The sequence below is a fragment of the Notamacropus eugenii genome, chromosome 3 (genome assembly GCF_028372415.1).
Source record: "Notamacropus eugenii isolate mMacEug1 chromosome 3, mMacEug1.pri_v2, whole genome shotgun sequence".
NCBI lineage: Eukaryota > Metazoa > Chordata > Mammalia > Diprotodontia > Macropodidae > Notamacropus > Notamacropus eugenii.
Window position 1 is genome coordinate 232335672 of NC_092874.1, and position 18659 is coordinate 232354330.

At 42.3% G+C, this 18659-nt stretch overlaps 1 protein-coding gene across 2 annotated transcripts; it reads right to left on the reverse strand.

The window, feature by feature from the left end:
• Positions 1-8367: 8367 nt before the first annotated feature.
• TAC3 (tachykinin precursor 3) lies at positions 8368-18432 on the reverse strand. Of its 2 annotated transcripts, none has more exons than XM_072655095.1 (7): positions 18183-18432; positions 17436-17554; positions 14307-14415; positions 13997-14026; positions 12864-12917; positions 12325-12399; positions 8368-8730 (listed from the first exon to the last, which is right to left on the reverse strand). In XM_072655095.1, exons 2-6 carry the CDS (start codon positions 17547-17549, stop codon positions 12326-12328), a joined length of 381 nt encoding a protein of 126 aa, XP_072511196.1. In that variant the 5' UTR covers positions 17550-17554; positions 18183-18432; the 3' UTR covers positions 8368-8730; position 12325. The 2 variants fall into 2 exon arrangements, with proteins under 2 accessions (XP_072511196.1, XP_072511197.1); XM_072655096.1 differs by having other exon boundaries at positions 14307-14412; positions 18183-18321.
• Between the last annotated feature and the right edge of the window lie 227 nt (positions 18433-18659).

Sequence of the window (18659 nt, forward strand, 5' to 3'; positions counted from 1 at the left end):
AGTGTCCTAAAAGATACCGTCATGAATACATATACTCTGCATTATGCAAATATAGAGATCTCAGATCTGTTAACCTGAGCCTAAGTTTTATCCACTGTAGGAATTGGAATAAATAGTTTCTGAACTCCCTCCCAGTCCTACGTCTATGATTCTACAAACTAGGTGCACAATTATAGAAATAATTCATGTTTAGGAACCAACACATATTGACATCGAGTCTTGTAAAATTGGGGAAAGTGCTGATCTAGACTTTCTGTCAATGTCATGGAGGCTGCCTTATTCAGAGTTCAAAAAAAAAAAAGATTTCTTATTGATAACAAGATTCCTTAAATGTTCCCACTGACAGATGACATTTTTCTAACTGTATTCAGTTTCAGGTAAAATATATACTAATGTGAAAGAGATTGGTTTCATCATCCACACTGAAAATTTGAAATGTATGAAAAACACATATTCCTGAGACTATGGTATGCAGCTAGACAAGTAGCCCACAGGGTTACTGGTCAGTATATCTTTCTTTTCAAGGGCATAATGAGTTACGCCCAGAATTGAGGAGAGCAGGTTGAATTGCATTGAGAAAATGGGTTCAATGATTTTAGTGATGCCAAACTGCTCATTGCCTCAAGAGCCCCAACCTCAAAGGATCATAGAACTGGAAGGGACTTTAGAAGCCTTTATTATTTCACAATTGAGGAAACAGAACCAGAAAGCTTAAACGATTTACCCAAGGAAACAGAGGTAGCAAGTAGCCAGACTGAGAGTCAAACCAAAATCCACTGTTCTCTCAGTAATTCTAAATGGCTGTGAATCATGGAACTCCATGGTCTCAGAAGAATTTGAATTACAAGTACCTCAAAGGACAATAGAAAAATTTGTGGTGGGTGTAACTTGTGACATATTATGGAAATGACTTGAATATGAAAAGAATTACAAATCATTCTTAAGAATCATTTTAAAAAATCCTCAAGAATATCTATGTATCCTTCACACTTAGTAAATTACCTGATACACGGTAGGAACCCAATAAATGCTTGTCAATGAAAAGAGTGATTGGGCTGGTCAAGAATGAGTGATAACAGATGAAACTCTTACTGAGATTTCTTTAGATAATAAAAGATCCAGAGAGAGACCTTCAAGCAACCCCAATGCTCTATGGAAGCTCTATGGATAAAAATCACAGTCAGAAGGCATGGAGGCACTGCACAGGCATCCGCTAAAGAAGCACTTATACTGTTAAAAGCACTTATCTATCAAGTTACCCTCCCACCCCCTTAATGACCTTGGCATTTGTGGGGTCTATGGGATGTTCTGGTAAGAAGGCTTTGCTGAGCCTTTTTCAGGGCTGCTTATCCACCTTTGATGTCTGCCTGTCACCCAATTCTCAACCTAAGGCTGTAGCATGGGCAGCTACCACATCCTGTTAAAACTATCTCAGCCTGATGGTGCTAAACCAGGTCAAGGGTAATGACAGGCCTCAAACTCATTGGTGAGTTAGGAGAATGTCTACTCCAGGCATGTGAACACTTCCTCTGGGAGGATGAGAATGATTTGTTCCAAGGGCCATGAAGTTGGCTGAAGCAGGTAGAATCTGATCAGGCATTGAAGGTGTCAAGGTCATTCAAACTGCATCTGCCACCAGACTTTGATGACTCAGGATGAGAAACAACTTTGTGCAATTCTGCCTCACTTAAATTCAGTTCACAAGTCAGCAAGTCAATATATCATCCTGTGAGGTCATTGGTCCTCTTTGAAAAAAGGAAGGACAAATATGAACTTTATTTGTGCACCTCCCAACTTTGTACACTTACCTTGACTTCCTTATTCCCTACTTCTTTTCTCCCACTCTTATTCATTCAATCATTCATCTGATTCTGAATTTAACAAACAAATACCCGCCCCCCCCCCAAAGCATCAGTATTTCCATATTCAAATAAAAGATCACAGGAAGAGGATTGATCTTTACATGAAATAATGAATCAAATACTCTTCTCATACCCTTTATGCCTTCCCCTTCTTTCCTCCAACTGCCCCCTCCCCAAATCCTTCTTTTTGAATGCACTTTCCTGTCCTTCCCCATCTCTATACCCACACCTGGAAAAGAAGGGGAAAATAGAGGATGAGAAGATAAGAAATAATTTTGTCCCTGACCTTGCTGCCTGCTGTGGGTCTGGTCCCCTAATTGTCCTCCTATAGGACAAACCCTAAGACTTCTCTATCTCCCTCTTGACTCTCTACTCCATGTACCCACTCTCCAGTTTGACTATAAACTTCATATAGGACTATATCTTCGCTAAACTTTGTATCCACCTCAGGGTTAAGGAGGCTAAAAAACCTGTACACAGCTATTTATGTTTATTGTTCAGTTAGAAGACCACAACTAACTACCAAACTCCCACTGTGCCAAAAAATGGCACAGGGCAATGTACATAGAGTGGTTAACGAAATACTCTAAAAATTAAGGAATAAATTCCAATTTGTCCTCCAAGAACAGAAAACATTGAGACTTAAGCCCAGAATTGACTAATTTCTGAGATCAGAATTGAGTTAGTTTCCTCAATTACTAAACATTTATGGAAGGAAGAAGGTGACTGAGAACACAGCAATATTAAAGTCAGGTGATGGGAGCTTTGTCCCAGGGGCCCAGATTTAGAGGCAGACACCTGCAGTACTTCAGCAGAATAGAAAGAGTAATTAGTTGGCTTTGAGTTAGCAAGCATTATTTGTTAGAATTAGAAGCTATTCGCTGGGTTGTGGTGCGGCCCCTGAGGCTGGTTTAACCTAAGTTCTAGTGCCAATAGGCTGGTGGTATTCTGTCCGCTTCCCCCTCTCCCCCACCCTTTATTGAAAGCCACTTTACATTCTTTTTACATCAGGTGTAATTTGTAGTGGTTAGCCTAGTTCTGGCTCTGATCGGAAATTCCATCCTGTTTCTCAGACTTAAAAAAACAACTACACCAGTGTTGAATCGGTTTGCCTTCGTTGCTTCTGGAATTCCCAATGCTGCAATTTTTATTAGGCCCACCAGAGAGCAATCTTTCTGCATTTATGTCATTCCCCTAATGCCCAAAGGTCTATTTTTCTTGGAAATGTTATGACCCAAGGAATGTTCCTTTAGCCGAGTAAAAACAATGCAGTTCCTTCATTTTTCCACCCAGTGAAGAAATTCACACCTTCTGAAATACTATGAAAAGTTTAATGAGGTGATTAGAGCTAACGAAAGCATTTGAGATAAGGGATATTATTCTCTGACAGGAAAATAATCAACATAGTGATTTGGAGGAGATGCCACTGAGTCTTTTAAGTTGTTGAGGTACCTATCAGTGGAGATGGTTTATTGGGGACAAAATTGGAACCAAGGATAGAACTGGATTGCGAGATTGTAAACTCTATGCAGGTAGGAACCATGTATCTCACTTACTACAATGTTCCACACATAGTAAATAGTTAATAAATGTTTATTGACTTGAAATGAAATTATAGGGAGTCATATTTTGGAAGGAAGAGCTTGCTGACAATGATAACTATCTACAAACAGAATAGGCTGCCTTAGGGAATACTGAGATCCCTGATAAATGTTCAAATGGGGTATGCAGAGTGTTCAGGGAAGACTAGCATCTGTGGTGTGAGGGTTTGCTGAGCCCTTTTCAAGGTTATCCATCCACCTTTGGTGTCCACCTGTCACCCAGCTCTCACCTTTGACTCCAAGAAGCTGTAGCATGGGCAGCTGCCACATCTGATAAACCCATCTTGGCAGATGGTCTAAACCTGGTAACCAACAGGCTGAAACCCATCTGTGAGTTAAGGGTGTGTCCACCCCAAGCATTGCCTCAGTGAAATGGGCCGATGAGAACAATTTGTTCCAGTGGCCATGAAGGCAGCTGAAGCAGGAATTTTGGAACATTTAGAACTTGATCAGGTTTCGAAGACCTCAAGGTCATTCCCTGCATTCCAGGGCCATCACCAGTCATCCTGATCTATGTCTTACCACTGAACTTCAAAGACTCTGGAAGAGAGAGTGATGAGGCTGATGACTCTGTGCAACTCTGCCTCACTTAAATCCAAAACAAGCAAGTCAAGATGTCACCCCATGATATCACGGGTCTTCTTTGAAACGAAGGATGAACAGCTGTTCAAACAGAGGCTGGATGACCACTTGTCAATATCTAAGGAGAATTCACCTGGACTACATGACCTCTAAATCTCCTTCTGGTCCTATAATTTTATTACACAAATGTTCAGAATATCTGGGGTAAGGCATATATGACTTCTAGAAGATTGACACAAGAAGAAACACTTGGTAAGGCTAGTAGTATAAATCCATATGGTTTTATATAGCTGTTACACTGTGACAGGCACTTTTTCAAGTATTATCTTAAGTAATTCTCACAACTCTAGAAGGCAGGTGCTATTATTATCCCACTCCGACCCTCCAGACCTGACTGGAGACAAAGGTCTTTTCTGGTACTTGCATCCTCTCCCCTTGCATCCTCATCCACCTTGGGCTTTCTGTACTACACTAAGCAGACCCTCTTAAAAAGCATTACTTCTGTATTTGCATGCTTTCTTGCTGCTACAAAATCATTATGAGAATGGTCTATGTGTGCTTTGAGGGTATCCTTGATGAAAATATGAAGAGGGAAAAAGCAGCAGCAGTTTTCCACAGTAAACCAGATGTTTCAAGTTTGATTGAGACATGGAGAAAATTTAAGAGCCAATCCTCCACTGGCTCTAATTTTATTTTGTTTTTGTTTTTATTTCATTCAGTTTTAATTTACTTTCTGGCCCTTGGTCTTTTTAGGATGGCCTTTTCAGGTACTCACTTAGAGGGAGTGAATAGACCTCTTTAAGAAGTAGTCAGGGAATAGTCATTTAAACTGTTACTAGTGATAATCACTCTAAGCCAGCGATCAAGTGGAGCTTGGGCAGGGACCTATTGTTGTTCAGCCCATGGACTTCAGAGTGCACTGTGTTTAAGGTTGGGGGTGTGGGGAGAAGGAAGGGAGGAAGGAAGGGAGGAAATTTTTAGCTTAGTCTCCCATTGCATCATCCTGGGCCATCTCCACTCATCCTGATGAATATCTGGTCACTGGACCCAGATGGCTCAGGAGTAGAAAGTGAGACCTTGCACAGCCCTCCCTCACTCAAAACAAAGTCAAGTGCAAGTCATGCCATCATTTCTCTGATGTCATGGTCTTCTTCGAAAACAAAGGAAGAACACAGTATTTGTGTGAGACTTGAAGTATCTCAAGTATCTGAAGTGAGATTTGAACTCAGATCTTGCTGGGTCATCCATTGTACCATCTAGTTGCATCATATGCCAGTTACACCTCCCTCCAGGACTGATGATGAAGGGGAGAGAGGGAGAGAGAGAGAGAGAGAGAGAGAGAGAGAGAGAGAGAGAGAGAGAGAGAGAGAGAGAGAGAGAGAGAGAATAGATTAAGTCTGAAGAATGACACATTTTTAGATAGAGCTGAAATGAGAATTTATTTTGCTTTACTCTTTATGTTTGTTACAAAGGTGTTTTTTAAATTTTTTTTATCTGTCTTCTTTGATGTATTGGGGAGGCTGGAGGGAGAGAAAATAAATACTTAGTAGCTGAAAAAAATTTTGATTGAAAAAAAATACTCCCCCTGAAGAAGGTTAAGAGGACACTTCACAGATGAGCCCCAGATCACTCTTTGCGAGTTTTCTTACCCTAAATAGGTTCCAAGCCCAGATCCAGTAGAGTCTATCTGGTGCCCTAATGTCAGATCCACTGAAATTTTGTGCATATTATTTTACCTCCCTCTAGTAAAATGTTGTTATCAGTAAGCACCCCAACATATAGAAGGGAGCCTGCTATCTGAGGTTCGTTGATCTGCTTTTCTAAAAGAAAGGCAACTTTTGAGGGGTTAACAATCTCCTTTAATCAAGCACATGTATCATTCACTTAGTTCAGGAAATCAACAGACAGTGCTTCCAAACTGTCTGATATAAGCAATACATATATCACAAATCAACAGACAGATCCGGCTGTCTTCTGACCATAGTTGCCAGAGAAGGAAGCACAAACATCTGGGTTTTCAAAGCTGGGGGGCTCCTTAGCAGCTTCCCAGAGTCTCATCTGGCACACAAAGCTTCTTCCAAAAACTAAGCCTCAAAGTAAAACCTCACCCTGAGAGAATTTATACCTTTTTTAGAGCCAGAAGATATCCCAACCCTTGAGAACCAGTGCCTCATTAACAAAAGGTATGGACCTTCCTATAAATCTTCCCTAATCAAACTCCCATTAATGGGCAGGTCCATTAATGAATGGGGAAGATCTTTAATCATATTAACAATACAAAAACATATACTGTTTCTTTACTTTATTCCTAATAAAGACTCTTGGTTGGTAAAGACAAGATTCAATCAGAGGCACTTGATTATACTAAAATAAAAACAGCAAATGATCCTACTTTGCTTGCCCTTACAAATATCAGTGAGATAGTTTCATTTTTTTTTTGTCTTGTATACGTTGCACACAGTTGTCCTAACAAATGACTGTTTTACTGAACTGAATATTGGCCTCTTCATCAAAACTACCACAAATCCTTCCCGGGATATCTAGGATACCTAGATTTTTCCAGACTCTCTTGAACTAAGTGAAGGACAAAACAACTATACCTTCCCTTAAATTGACTGAGATGGGGTAGGGTTTAAAAAAGAAAAAAAAAACCTAGACAATCAAAGAAAAGCAAAGATACTAGACAATAAAAGAAGTTATGAAGCTTAGATAGTCATGTTTTATTAAGGTTTATTTGTTATTTTTATTTTATTAAGGTTTATTTTTTGACAACCCTTATCTTGAATCTTTCTCAGTCTTGAATCTTTCTTTCTTGCTCTTCCTTCTTTTCTTTCTTTTTCTTTGTTTCTTCCTTCTTTCTTTCTCTCTCTTTCCTTCCTTCCTTCCTTTCTTCTTTCTTTCTTTCTTTCTTTCTTTCTTTCTTTCTTTCTTTCTTTCTTTCTTTCTTTCTTTCCTTTTTTAAAAGCAGAACTTTATTATTACTCTTTGGTTAAAGTGAATATACACTTTTTTTGGAGGCCATTGGGGTTAAGTGACTTGCCCAGGGTCACATAGCTAGTAGGTGTAGCCTGGTGGGGATGATTCCACCAGTTAGATAAGGAGCAGTTCAAAGAGGACTGGAGCAAACGAGATCCCTCCCAGTCTGTCCCTGTGGGTGATGGGGAGTTTAAGGTTCCAAGCACATCTTTTTAAGGGTGCTTTATGGGTCTTGTTGCCTGTCCCCCATTCTTGAAGAGGAACAATGACATCATGAGGGTGAGGTCTTGACTTGCACATGAATTGGATTTAAGTGAGACAAAGCTGTGCAAAGTCATCAATCCCACTCTCTCCTCCAGTCATCGGAGTCCAGTGGCAAGATATAGGTCAGGGTGACTGGTGATGGTCCCACCTTATGGATCTAAGAGCCAAGGATCCAGAAGAGAAAGTGATTTCTTCACAAAAAATGTCTCTCTTCCATTTGTGGCTTCTGCTTCTGCCTCATCTTGGGGAGGAGGGTATTGGACACCTGGTCTAGGAGAAACTCCCACACTGAGTGGCAGGGTTTAGGCTGCTGGTAGGCAGCACTGGGAATTCTGCAGCCTGTCATTTGGGTATGAAATTTCCCTCGGGATTAGTGGACCGAGATGTATGACACATTGAATTAATAACAGACACCCTCCGCCTTCCTCAGCCCCCTGCCCCTAAACCAAAGTTCAGTTTACATAATAGAAACTGTTAGACCAGAGCTATAGGGGATGATAACTGAGTATATCCTTAGGATTTTAACATCTTTTTAATCTATTGAGCTAACCCCCACCTCACCCAGGTTTTTGGATTAAGAGGGGGAGGGGGCAGTCTATTTTCCTTTTTTCCAGCATCACTGTGATGCTAGAGTGTTTGACACAGCAACACCCCCCCCCCCCCCCACACACACACACATAAAAGGGCCTTTCTCCAATCCTCTGCTTGGTCTTAACACCTGACTCCTTAAAGTAAGAGCTTAGAGAAGGGGAATAAGAATCTCAAAAATGTTTTTCCCCCTCCTAGAAGCTGGGATAAGGTGTTCAGAATCTCCATATGTCTTTGTCTGAGGTAGGCCTCTGAGAGTGATTGGGCTTCAGGCACCTCCTTCCAAATTCATACCTTAATAAGAGCACTAATTCAATATGTATTTACTGAGCCCTGGTTGCCTTGAGAAAGGCCCTATGTGAGGTGCTTTGGTTGGGGGCAGGGGGCGGCGTAGGATAGAAAGCTGTATAAGAAATGTCTCTACTCTCTAGAAGTTTAGAGATAAACTAGTAGTCAATGAAAAACCAAACCAAACCAAGAAAGACTACTCTAGGTCACGTGTAAAAATCCTTTTATTGATGATGAGTATAGAGATTACATTATGAATTTGTCACTGAAGAAAGTTGCTTGGCATCTGAAGTCAGTGCCTATGGGATTGATGTTACTGTCTATGTGGTTTATATGGTGATGTGTGGGTGGAGTAATCAAAGCAGAAGAGTGATACAGCAATGGGTAAGGAAATAGAATTGAAGGTTTTTTTTCAGGGATTGGAGGAGGCAGGCAAAATGTCTTCAAAATGCAGTCCAGAGTCCCAAAATGCAGTCCCAATATGAAAAACTCTGGCAAAAAAAAAAGCACATTTTCTTTGTCTGTTGCAAGACTCTTGACTTCCATTCCAATAGCCAGTTTGAAGAAATCTGTTGGGGAAAAAAGGAGATAAAGCCAAAGTCTTAACACTGCTTTTTTCTGTAGGCTGTAAGATGGGCTAATAAGAAGCTAGATTTCCCCTGCCGACACAATTCCTTTATCTTCCCATTGAACTGGTGGTTTTGTTGCTCATAACCACCCATGCACATATATTTATAGATAGAAAGACAGACAGACAGACAGATAGACACACACACATATATATACATATATATACTACACATACATTATATATGTATATACATAGAAGTATGTATATACACACATATACACATACATATATAATGTTGTTCTTCCCCAATTACATGTAAAAACAATTTTTATCACTAATTTTTAAAAAAGTTTTGAATTCTAAATTCTATGCCCCCGTTCCTCCTCTAGCCTCTCCCTGAGATGGTAAGCAATCTGACATAGGTTATACTTGTGCACCTATACATACTGCATAAGATGGACTATGATGGCATCTCCATAAGCCAGTTGTCCATTCACCAAGGGGACCCTACCACATATCCCTACCCAGTGCACTTGTGTGAATGTTTCTGGATCCTATACACAATCAATTCCTAGTGCTTCCTCCTGGGACTCTTTAGTGTATGTTCGCCCTTCATTGCCGAAGAAGACTGTGCCATCAGAGAAATAATGACATGACTTGCACTTGACTTTGCTTTGAGTGAGGGAGGGCTGTGCAGGTCACCAACCTCACTTTTCCTCCAAAGCCATCTGAATCCAGTGACCAGATATTCATCAGGATGACTGGAGATGACCCAGGATGAGGCAGTTGGGATTAAGTGACTTGCCCAAGGTCACACAGCTAGTGAGTGTCAAGTGTCTGAGGTGACATTTGAACTCAGGTCCTCCTGACTCCTGCACTGGTGCTCTATCCACTGCACTACCTAGCTGCCCCAGGAGTCTTTAGTAATAAAGACCTGAATGATGATGGTCTTAAATGAAGGAAATAAGAGGACCACCTTCCCTTAGACCAGCTGTTCACAAAGTATGGGCCAGGGTCTGTGAGGTTAAAACTGTTTTCATAATAATACTAAGATGTTTTAATTTCTAATACAATGAATGTTGATAGATATGCCAAATAAACCAAAAGCTCTTTAAGTGGGGTTTAACCCAGTTCCACTCAGACTCAAGAGTATTCAAGTGGTCCAGAGAATAATTAAATCTGAGAACCACTGCCCTAGACTCCTCCTCCTCCATTAAAAGAAAACAATATATTGATTAAATTCAGTTATGATGACTTTGAATGACACCTCCATCTTATTCCTGTACCTTCCCCCTTCCTCCCCACCCCCCCAAACCTCATAACCTATTCTGCCTGACATTTTACAGGTTATGAATGATCCATTCACACAATAATGGCATGGTGATGGTGATGAGGAGGGACATAATCATGTTCCTAGATCTGAAAAGAGCCTGGATTCACCCGCACAGATTAAAAGTAGGTTTCCACAATGCTCTTATTTCTGCCATTTGTATAAAATACTATGGCAAAATTGCACTGTAATTATCTTTATGGGCTGGTGCATTACACTGGGGGAAAGTATGTCATCCCGATATAGCTGCCCGTATAATTACCCAGCCATTGGCAGGACTGAAATAACCCATCTAATGAGAGCAAAATGATACGGTAAGTACCATGTAATCAACGAGTTACGGTTATTAAGGCTCTTTGTGCCCTCTCACCCAGCACCAAATGGGGACCCAGACCCAGCCTCCCCTATCTACTGGGAATCATACATATGCTGTACCACTTCAAAGGTGAGTCCATAGGTTGCTGGTCTGGTACCCTAAGGTCTGTTAGCATGGCTAATAGGAACCATGAGGTTAGGGATGGAGTTCTCTCAAAGGTAATTTGTGGATTTCCAAATTTTCTTCTTCCTCCCAATCTCCTTCTACACCTTCCTAGCTGTAACAACCCCAGTAACTTCCCTATCCTATAAACAAAGAAGTCCTAGGAAGCTTAAAACCCTTGAGTTGCTCTGTCAGAATAACAGTATCTGCCTAAAACCCCTCTCCCAGTGGGTGGGAAATTTGAATAGCTACTCCGAAGGAGTCTTTCCCCCCTCCCCAACTAGTATGAATCAGCAACAGTCTCCAGGTACAGGCTCCTCAAGTCCTCCTTCAATGCCTAGTCTAGCTCCAGAGTTTACTGGTTGGGTGGGATGCCTCATTACACCAGGATCCCAGTAGGGTGCTCAGTTCCACCCAGACTAGTGGACCTGACTTGTTTCCATCTTCTCTGACTGCCCTGCTTATTTGAAATATGTCCCCTAAATAAAATAATCTTGCTCTAAGCAATGTCTTGCATGCTATGTTTTCTTGGACAATTATGGTATTCTGAATCTTCCTAAATCTGTATCAAGACACTGGCTCTCTCTCCCTGGAAATTAATAAAATAAAAGGACCAGATGAGTCACTCGTATGTGGGGGAAAGATGGTGTTGGGGTGAAAAGCTCCGTGTTTTGACTAGACATATCCCCAAGGAGACTATCACACTCAGCTCACCAAGTGAGAAATCTGTCAGTCTATTCTTCCAAGGGTTCCAGGATGGACAGCTTAGTCAGCCTGGCATCAGCCTCACAGTCAGCCAGTGGAATCATCAGGGATGCTCCCCCTTCCTTCTCCAACCCCTGCTAGGCATATCTAGGTTCTATTAGATATCCTTTTCAGCTGGGTCCCATTAGATTTAGTAACACTTTCTGTTCCTTACAAATCTATTCTTTGTTATAGAATAGCCACAGTGACCATCTATTCTGAATTTTAAGAAACAAAAATATAGTTTTAAGAAGGCTTTGAAAAAAAGGAATATTCTTTGTCAGACCATGTGTCCCAATTTGGTTATATGAAAAATGTGGTCTCTGTACAGCCTCAGTGTGGGGACTGGACCAGATGACCTCTCAATGCCCCTTTTCAGATCTAGACCCCTATGATTCTTATAAGACACAAGAGGAAAGGGAATTGCAGACACCTTCTCCTATAAACTAGAGATGTTGCCTATAATTTAGATAACAATCTTATTTTATTTTATATGGATTATAAATTCTTTGTGCCCTGACATCTGAGAAGTTCTGACTTTAAAGAGGGAAAACCAAACAAGTGTCAATGAGACAAAAATCCCAGGGAAAAGTATCATAGCCTCTGCCTCAGTCCCTGTCTATACCAACCCTAATCACCAAGGCTCCCTACTTTGTGCTCCAGATTGAAGCTTGGGCTCTGGCACAAATCACGTAAGCCAAGTCTACTTATTTCCTCCTTTTGCCCAGGGCACAAACCAACCAGAATGTGGTGAATGAACCAAACTGATATGTGCAAGGTTCGCTGTGCTCTATGAATATTTTCTATGCATGTTAACTTGTCTTCTTCTGTCTCTTCTGAATATATTTTGTGTTTAGGGATAGTATCTCTTCTTGCATCATTTTTGTGGGCACCAATTGTAGCCATAATTATTTTTTATCAAATTGGGCTTCTTGAGAAACAGTAAGAAGGGGAAAGTGGTGCACATTCTACATATGTCTATGTTGGGGTTCATTTATCATACTCACCCTGGCCTTCCCTTCTGTCCTTTCTGGACTTACCTCATTCTGAATTGGTGGAATACTTGGGGTCACCAAAACCAGGGAAGTTTTCTTGGTTCACCTCCATAGGTGGTTCTGAGGAAGGGACAAACAAGGAACTTAAGGAGAGGCTCTAAGAGTCTGGTCACCATGTACTCCCACCATTACCCCATCCTTATCAGATAAGGATTGGCAATGGTATGGAAACTGGAGACTAGCTGAGAGGTCAGGATTAGAAATTAAAAACAGGGAGAACAGGGGCTCTTTTCAGAGAGACAACAAGGCAGAAACAGAACTAGAGTCTCCACTCTTCCTGTCTTATTCCATGACTACAGCCGAGATGACTCACCAGTATGTCTTCCCTTTATTCCAGAGGCCTCAATATGGGTTAGGGTCGAAGTTGATTGATTGAGAGAGGGAATGGGGAGTGAATGAGGGACCACAGAATCCCTCACCGAGGAAAACAATCTTTTCCTCTGGTTCTTAATTTAGAGTATTGACTTTTGTTTTATCTTGCGTATCGCCTTAGGCCCTAAGCCTTTACTCCACCCCACACTTACCTGACTGCATATTCCTTTTCCCCATGAGCCCCACAAAGAAGTCATGCATGTCACCTGGAGAAGGAGAGATAGAAACACCAACTGATAGTGAAAGAAAGGAGACAAACCTCTCCTAGCCAACTGAAACAGCTGAGACTGTTTCTGTCTTATCTACTGGTTTCCTCATTTCTCCTCCCTTATTTCAAAGACATGAGGGCTTCCACCTCTGGCTCAGAGTGAATAACAATTGTTTCTCTTTTGGCCACAAACCCTGAGGGTTTTCCTCTCCCAGATTTCTTCCTTCCTTCCTTCCTTCCTTCCTTCCTTCCTTCCTTCCTTCCTTCCTTCCTTCCTTCCTTCCTTCCTTCCTTCCTTCCTCCCTCCCTCCCTCTTTCTTTCTTTCTTTCTTTCTTTCTTTCTTTCTTTCTTTCTTTCTTTCTTTCTTTCTTTCTTTCTTTCTTTCTTTCTTTCTTTCTTTCTTTCTTTCTTTCTTTCTTTCTTTCTTTCTTCCTTTCACCATCCTTTGACTCACTTCTTAAACAACCCTAATCACTGAATGGACATTACGTTAGTCAAAGTGAGAACTCTGAAAGACCTTAGTTTAAAAAGGCCATGATCTCCCATTTCATCCTGGGCCATCTCCAGTTGTTCCAATCTATATCTGGCCTCTGGACCTACATGACTCCAGAGGCGAAAGTGAGGCTGGTGACTTTACACAGCCTTCCCTTACTTAAATCCAATTGACTTGCAAGTCATGGCATTATCTTTCTGATGTCATGGTCTTCTTCAAGAAAGAAAGATAAACCATGAAATTCCCTCCCTCATACTACCCCCATACATCTTCCTCTCCTTGCCCACTTGGCTTGGGAACCTTTACAGATGCCAATCCTGCTGCCTGCTGAGCAACATGCAACTGCAGATGGATAATCTGTCCATGTTGCCAACTACACTCCTCAAATCCAAGAGGGAACTGGCTGAGAAAGCACTGCTAGTTCAGTTAGGCCGTTGGTTTGTTACAGTTGAGATGGGTCTTGCCAAATAGCCTACAAGGGTTCGAGAGTCATGGGGGCATTGAGCAGGTAGTCAGCAGGGAGGGAGTGGGGGAGGGAGAGAGAGTGGGGTAAAGGAAGAAAACAATGGAAAGGACTACTTACGTTTCTGGAAATCCATGGTCTCCTTAGGATCTATGAAATCAAGAAAATGAACGTAAGGAATAGCATGGGCTGATGTAGGAGGGAGTCCTGGGGAAATGGTACTAAGAGATAAGAGCAAATAGAACAAAGCAAAATCTCTCAGTCAGTGCCCCCACCAAGCTGCCCCTCAGTTCGTTCTCACCTTAACTTCACTATGGGTGGCTTACATGGGCCCCGTCCCTGGATACGGTTCTCCAGTTCCCTCCCCCCACCCAAGATCTTGTATCTCATGCCATCTCTTTACCCCTTCACCAGGGGGTTGGGGTCTTACCCACACTAGTCTTGCTCAGCAGTCTCAGCAACCCATCCAGAGAGAGAGATCGGCTGTTATACAGCCTCCGGAGCAGGGATGGAGGGAGTTGGTAGAGATCCAAGACCTTCTGGTGGAGACAGATATAGAAAATCAGTGTAGTGGTGATGACAGCTAGAAGTCTCCCAAGATCCCAGCTGGCCATGGGGGTTATGCCCCAATTTCTAGACTTGCTTTCTACATGATACCATAACCCCATTTTGAACTCACATTCATGCCCAGCTCTCCTTAACCCAGTTAGCCTTTCTTGCCAAGGACTACTTGGCATATCCTAAGATTTTATTTCAGGATCTCCTACAATTTACATTCTTTTTCTGATTTCAGATACTGAATATTATTGGGAAAAGAAAAGCATAAAGAATTCAAAGAATCACTCTGGGGACTGAGAGCATTCAGTCTTTCCCAATCACTATCTGTGTCTGGGGATACAGAAGGGAAGACAGAGAAGCCAGATTGGTGAAGTAGGATATGACTAGCTAGCTAGCAATGATACTTTCCCATGTCCCTGACCCAATAGGAGATTCACTGAAGTTCCAGGTGAGCTTGAGGATTTGGTGATGGGGGATGTTAAAAACAGGAGGATCTGGAATCAGGAGGGACCTGAATTTGAATCTGCCTTAGACATTTATTGGCTGTGTGACTCTGGGCAAGTCACTTAACCTCTGCCAGCCTCAGTTTCCTCATCTGTACAATGAGACAATAATACCACCTAGCCCACAGGGCTGTTGTGAGAATCAAATGAGACAAGATGCTTTGCAAGCCGTAATGTTCTATATAAATACTAGCTATTATTATCATTATTAATTATTATTATTATGAAAGGACTTTCCAGCTTCAAGTGGGATGGTATATTAAAGCCCTCTCTTTGCTCCTTGTTCATGCTACTACTCCACATGTTACATGAGGAATGCCTGGATTCTCCTTCACTCTGGTAAGCATTAGCAGTGACTGTCCATGGGTTTTAGATGGCATGGGTTCCTTTTCCCTCTCCCTGTTCACAGTAAAGATGGAAAGAGCATTGAATTTAGTCAGAATACCTGTTTGAATCTCAGATGTACCACCTGCCTAACTGTGGGCAAATGATTTAACCCCTCTTGGCTTCAATTATTTCACATCTCAAAGGAAAAGATAAGACTGCAGTCCTAAAAGGCTGAGGTAGTAGGTCTGACGTCATCCGAACTGCTCTCCCCTAACTGAGCTGGCTAGGTCATGGGTTGGGAGAAAATGGGGCTTTACTTTGGGGTATAAATGCAGATAAAGTATTGGGATATACCTGCCCTTCTCTGATTTCCCTCTACTCCTCTGAAATATGTAAGGAGAAAACTGTAAACATAGGTTTCTATAAACTTCTATAAATATACCCCTTCCTTTCACCATCTTCCCACTCCCCCTCCATCTTTGTGTCTCCATATTTTTGCTTTTCCCTGCCTCTGTATCTCTCCCCATATATCTTTATCTTGGATTCATTTTTTTCTGTTGTATTCTCACTTCATATACTCTGATTTTATTTGTCAGGGGTGTTAGTTGAGCTTAAAGACCCCTTCCCTTAGGGGACAACTCTTGGGGCTGCCAAATAGGGATTCCTAATTGTTTTCATGATGGGGTTTTTAATTTATTTTTTTGATACCCTCAGGAGTTGCAGGGTGGTGAACACACAGAACACACCCACTTAGTTGCAGCTTTTGGTGTCTGACAGAAAGACAATCATCATCAAAATAGAAGAGAATTACACCACTCATCCCCAGTAGAACCTCAACTGCTAAAGTCCAATCATTCCCTACAGCACACATATTCCCTCTCTCTCTCTCTCTCTCTCTCTCTCTCTCTCTCTCTCTCTCTCTCACACACACACACACACACACACACATAGATATTGATTTAGATATACATATGTACCCCAGATTCCCTGTGGAAGCAAGAGTGGAAAGATTTGTCGTCCTATTGCAGTCCAAGAGAGGGAAACTGAGGAACAGACAACCTACAGGCTGCCTGCCCTAGGTCACACAGCAAGAGAGAAAAGATAGAAATCCTAACCATATCAGACTAAAGTTCTGCCTGTGATCTCATATATCTGGGAAAGGTAATCCCAGCCTCCTGCTCCCATTGCCACAAACTGGTGTGGCTACTCAGCCAATTTGGCACCTAGAATTATCAATCTCTTTTTATACCTGGCTCACAGCTCCCGGGGAGATCACTTTCCCCAAATTATTCAAATAGTCTTTTCACCTTCTATAATGAGATGCTAAGCAGACTTGGGCTAGAGATTTCTCACACATTCAGAATTTGTAATAAATCCCACCTGTAATCATCTTAAAAGCATTTGTGCCGATGTAATCGCTGTAATTTCAAAACTCTGAAAAGACTCATCTTCTCCCTCCTCCCCACTCCCCAACCAGTTCCCATCCTCTTCCCAGGAGGAACTTTGGAAACCAGAGGCCAACCTGTTGTTTTTCTATGTTGGAGTGTTGGGGAGGGCTCACTGGGAGAAGAAGAAAGATGCTAGGTTCCTAAGGTGGGAGGAGGGGAGGGATGGATACTGGGGGTGAGGGGAGAAGGGGAAGAGGGACAGTAAAAGAATTTCTTTGCATTTCAATAATTAAATGTGTGATACGTGCAAAGTAGCATTCAAATGATCATTGATTATTTTGGGAGCAAGAGTTCTGGTGTTTTACCAAGGCTTTGATCATCTGACCAGGGACCAGGCAACAAGAAAGAACCAGAAGGGAATCTCTCCTGATCCCTAGCTCACTCCACCCCACCCCACTCCACAATAGCACCATTCAATCAATATCAATCAATCAACAAATACTTTTGAGCAATGGCTATTAAGTTCTTATTAAGCAAGATTCAGATACAGTGATAGAGCTGTACTTTCTTGCACACACACACAAACACCTACACAAATACACAGAGACACAAAGAGAGCTATACATATGTCCAATTCAACACATACACACACACACACACACACACACACACACACACACACACACACACACACACACACACACACACACACACACACACACCCCTTCCCTTCCTAAGGGAAAATCTGGCCCCGTGAAGAAGGTAAAGGGAGTAAAGTCTTACCTTGCTGTGGCCCCCACCAAGTGTCCCTTGTTCCTGAGACTCCTCACAGACGGCTTGGCAGCTCCTTTCGACACCAAGGACCAGAATAGCCATGAGCAGCAGAGCAGCTCTCATGGTGCCTAGGAGGCAAAGGGGGTAAGCCTTGAACATGGGATAAGGAAGAGGAGAGCCCTTTCATGATCCCCAGTCAGAGCACATCCCAAGTCCATATATGACAGACACTAAGCACAGAGGCAACATGGGTGATCATGTGTCATGTACTAAAGAGAATGTGTGAGTCTTCTCCTCACCACAGCCCAGGATTCCATGGTAGGAAAGCGGAGAGAAGGAAGGAGGACTCAGTGCAGATGCTGGAGTTCTTTACTTTAACTTCCCTGCCCATCATCCTTCACCTAAGGACCCTAAATAGCCAATGGTTCTCCCCAACAGAGAAACTTTCCAGTTGGAGAAAATGGAGGGTGAATCTTTAGTCTCCTGACATTGACCTACCCTCCATCAGAACCTTCCCCCCTCAACGCACGCACACGCACACACACACACACACACACACACACACACACACACACACTCACTCACCCAGTCTCTTGCCTTTAGTATCAACTTCCATCTCCCAGAGTCCCTTCCCCTTAACTCTGGACACCATTAGTAGAAACTGTTCCTTAGTCTCAATGCCCACCTCTCACACACATATATTCATATACTTTCTTTCCTCTGACCTGTTTTACCTCCTTTTCCTATCATACCTACCTGGTAAGATATTCACTCCTGGTAAGATATGGAGGCTTAGGATCTGTGGGTCTTAGGGTCTGGATTCCCAGCTTTCCAGCTTCCCACAGTGAGGCTTCAGTGGCTGCTGTTGAAAGGAGGGGGGGATCTTGGATCTGGCAGAGACTCAGTCCCTGCTCCCTGATAAGGACTTTGGGAGGGTCTGGGGGGGTGGAGGGACTGAGGGGAGGGGCCAAGAGCCGCCAATCCTGGGGTGGATAGAAGAGGGGGGGAGATTGGGGAGCTGATGGGGGAGGCAGGAAGGAAAACATTGCAGCAGAAACCCTGAGAACACAAAAAACCAGATACCCAGCCTAGTGCTAATGCTACCTTCCCAATAGTGCCTGAAAAAGGCACTTAGAAAATAAGTATTTATTTATTTGTAAGTGGTTTGATGTAGAATATACTCATGGTATGTCAATAAGTACAAATGCAGTCAGTCCCTTTATCTTTGTCCTT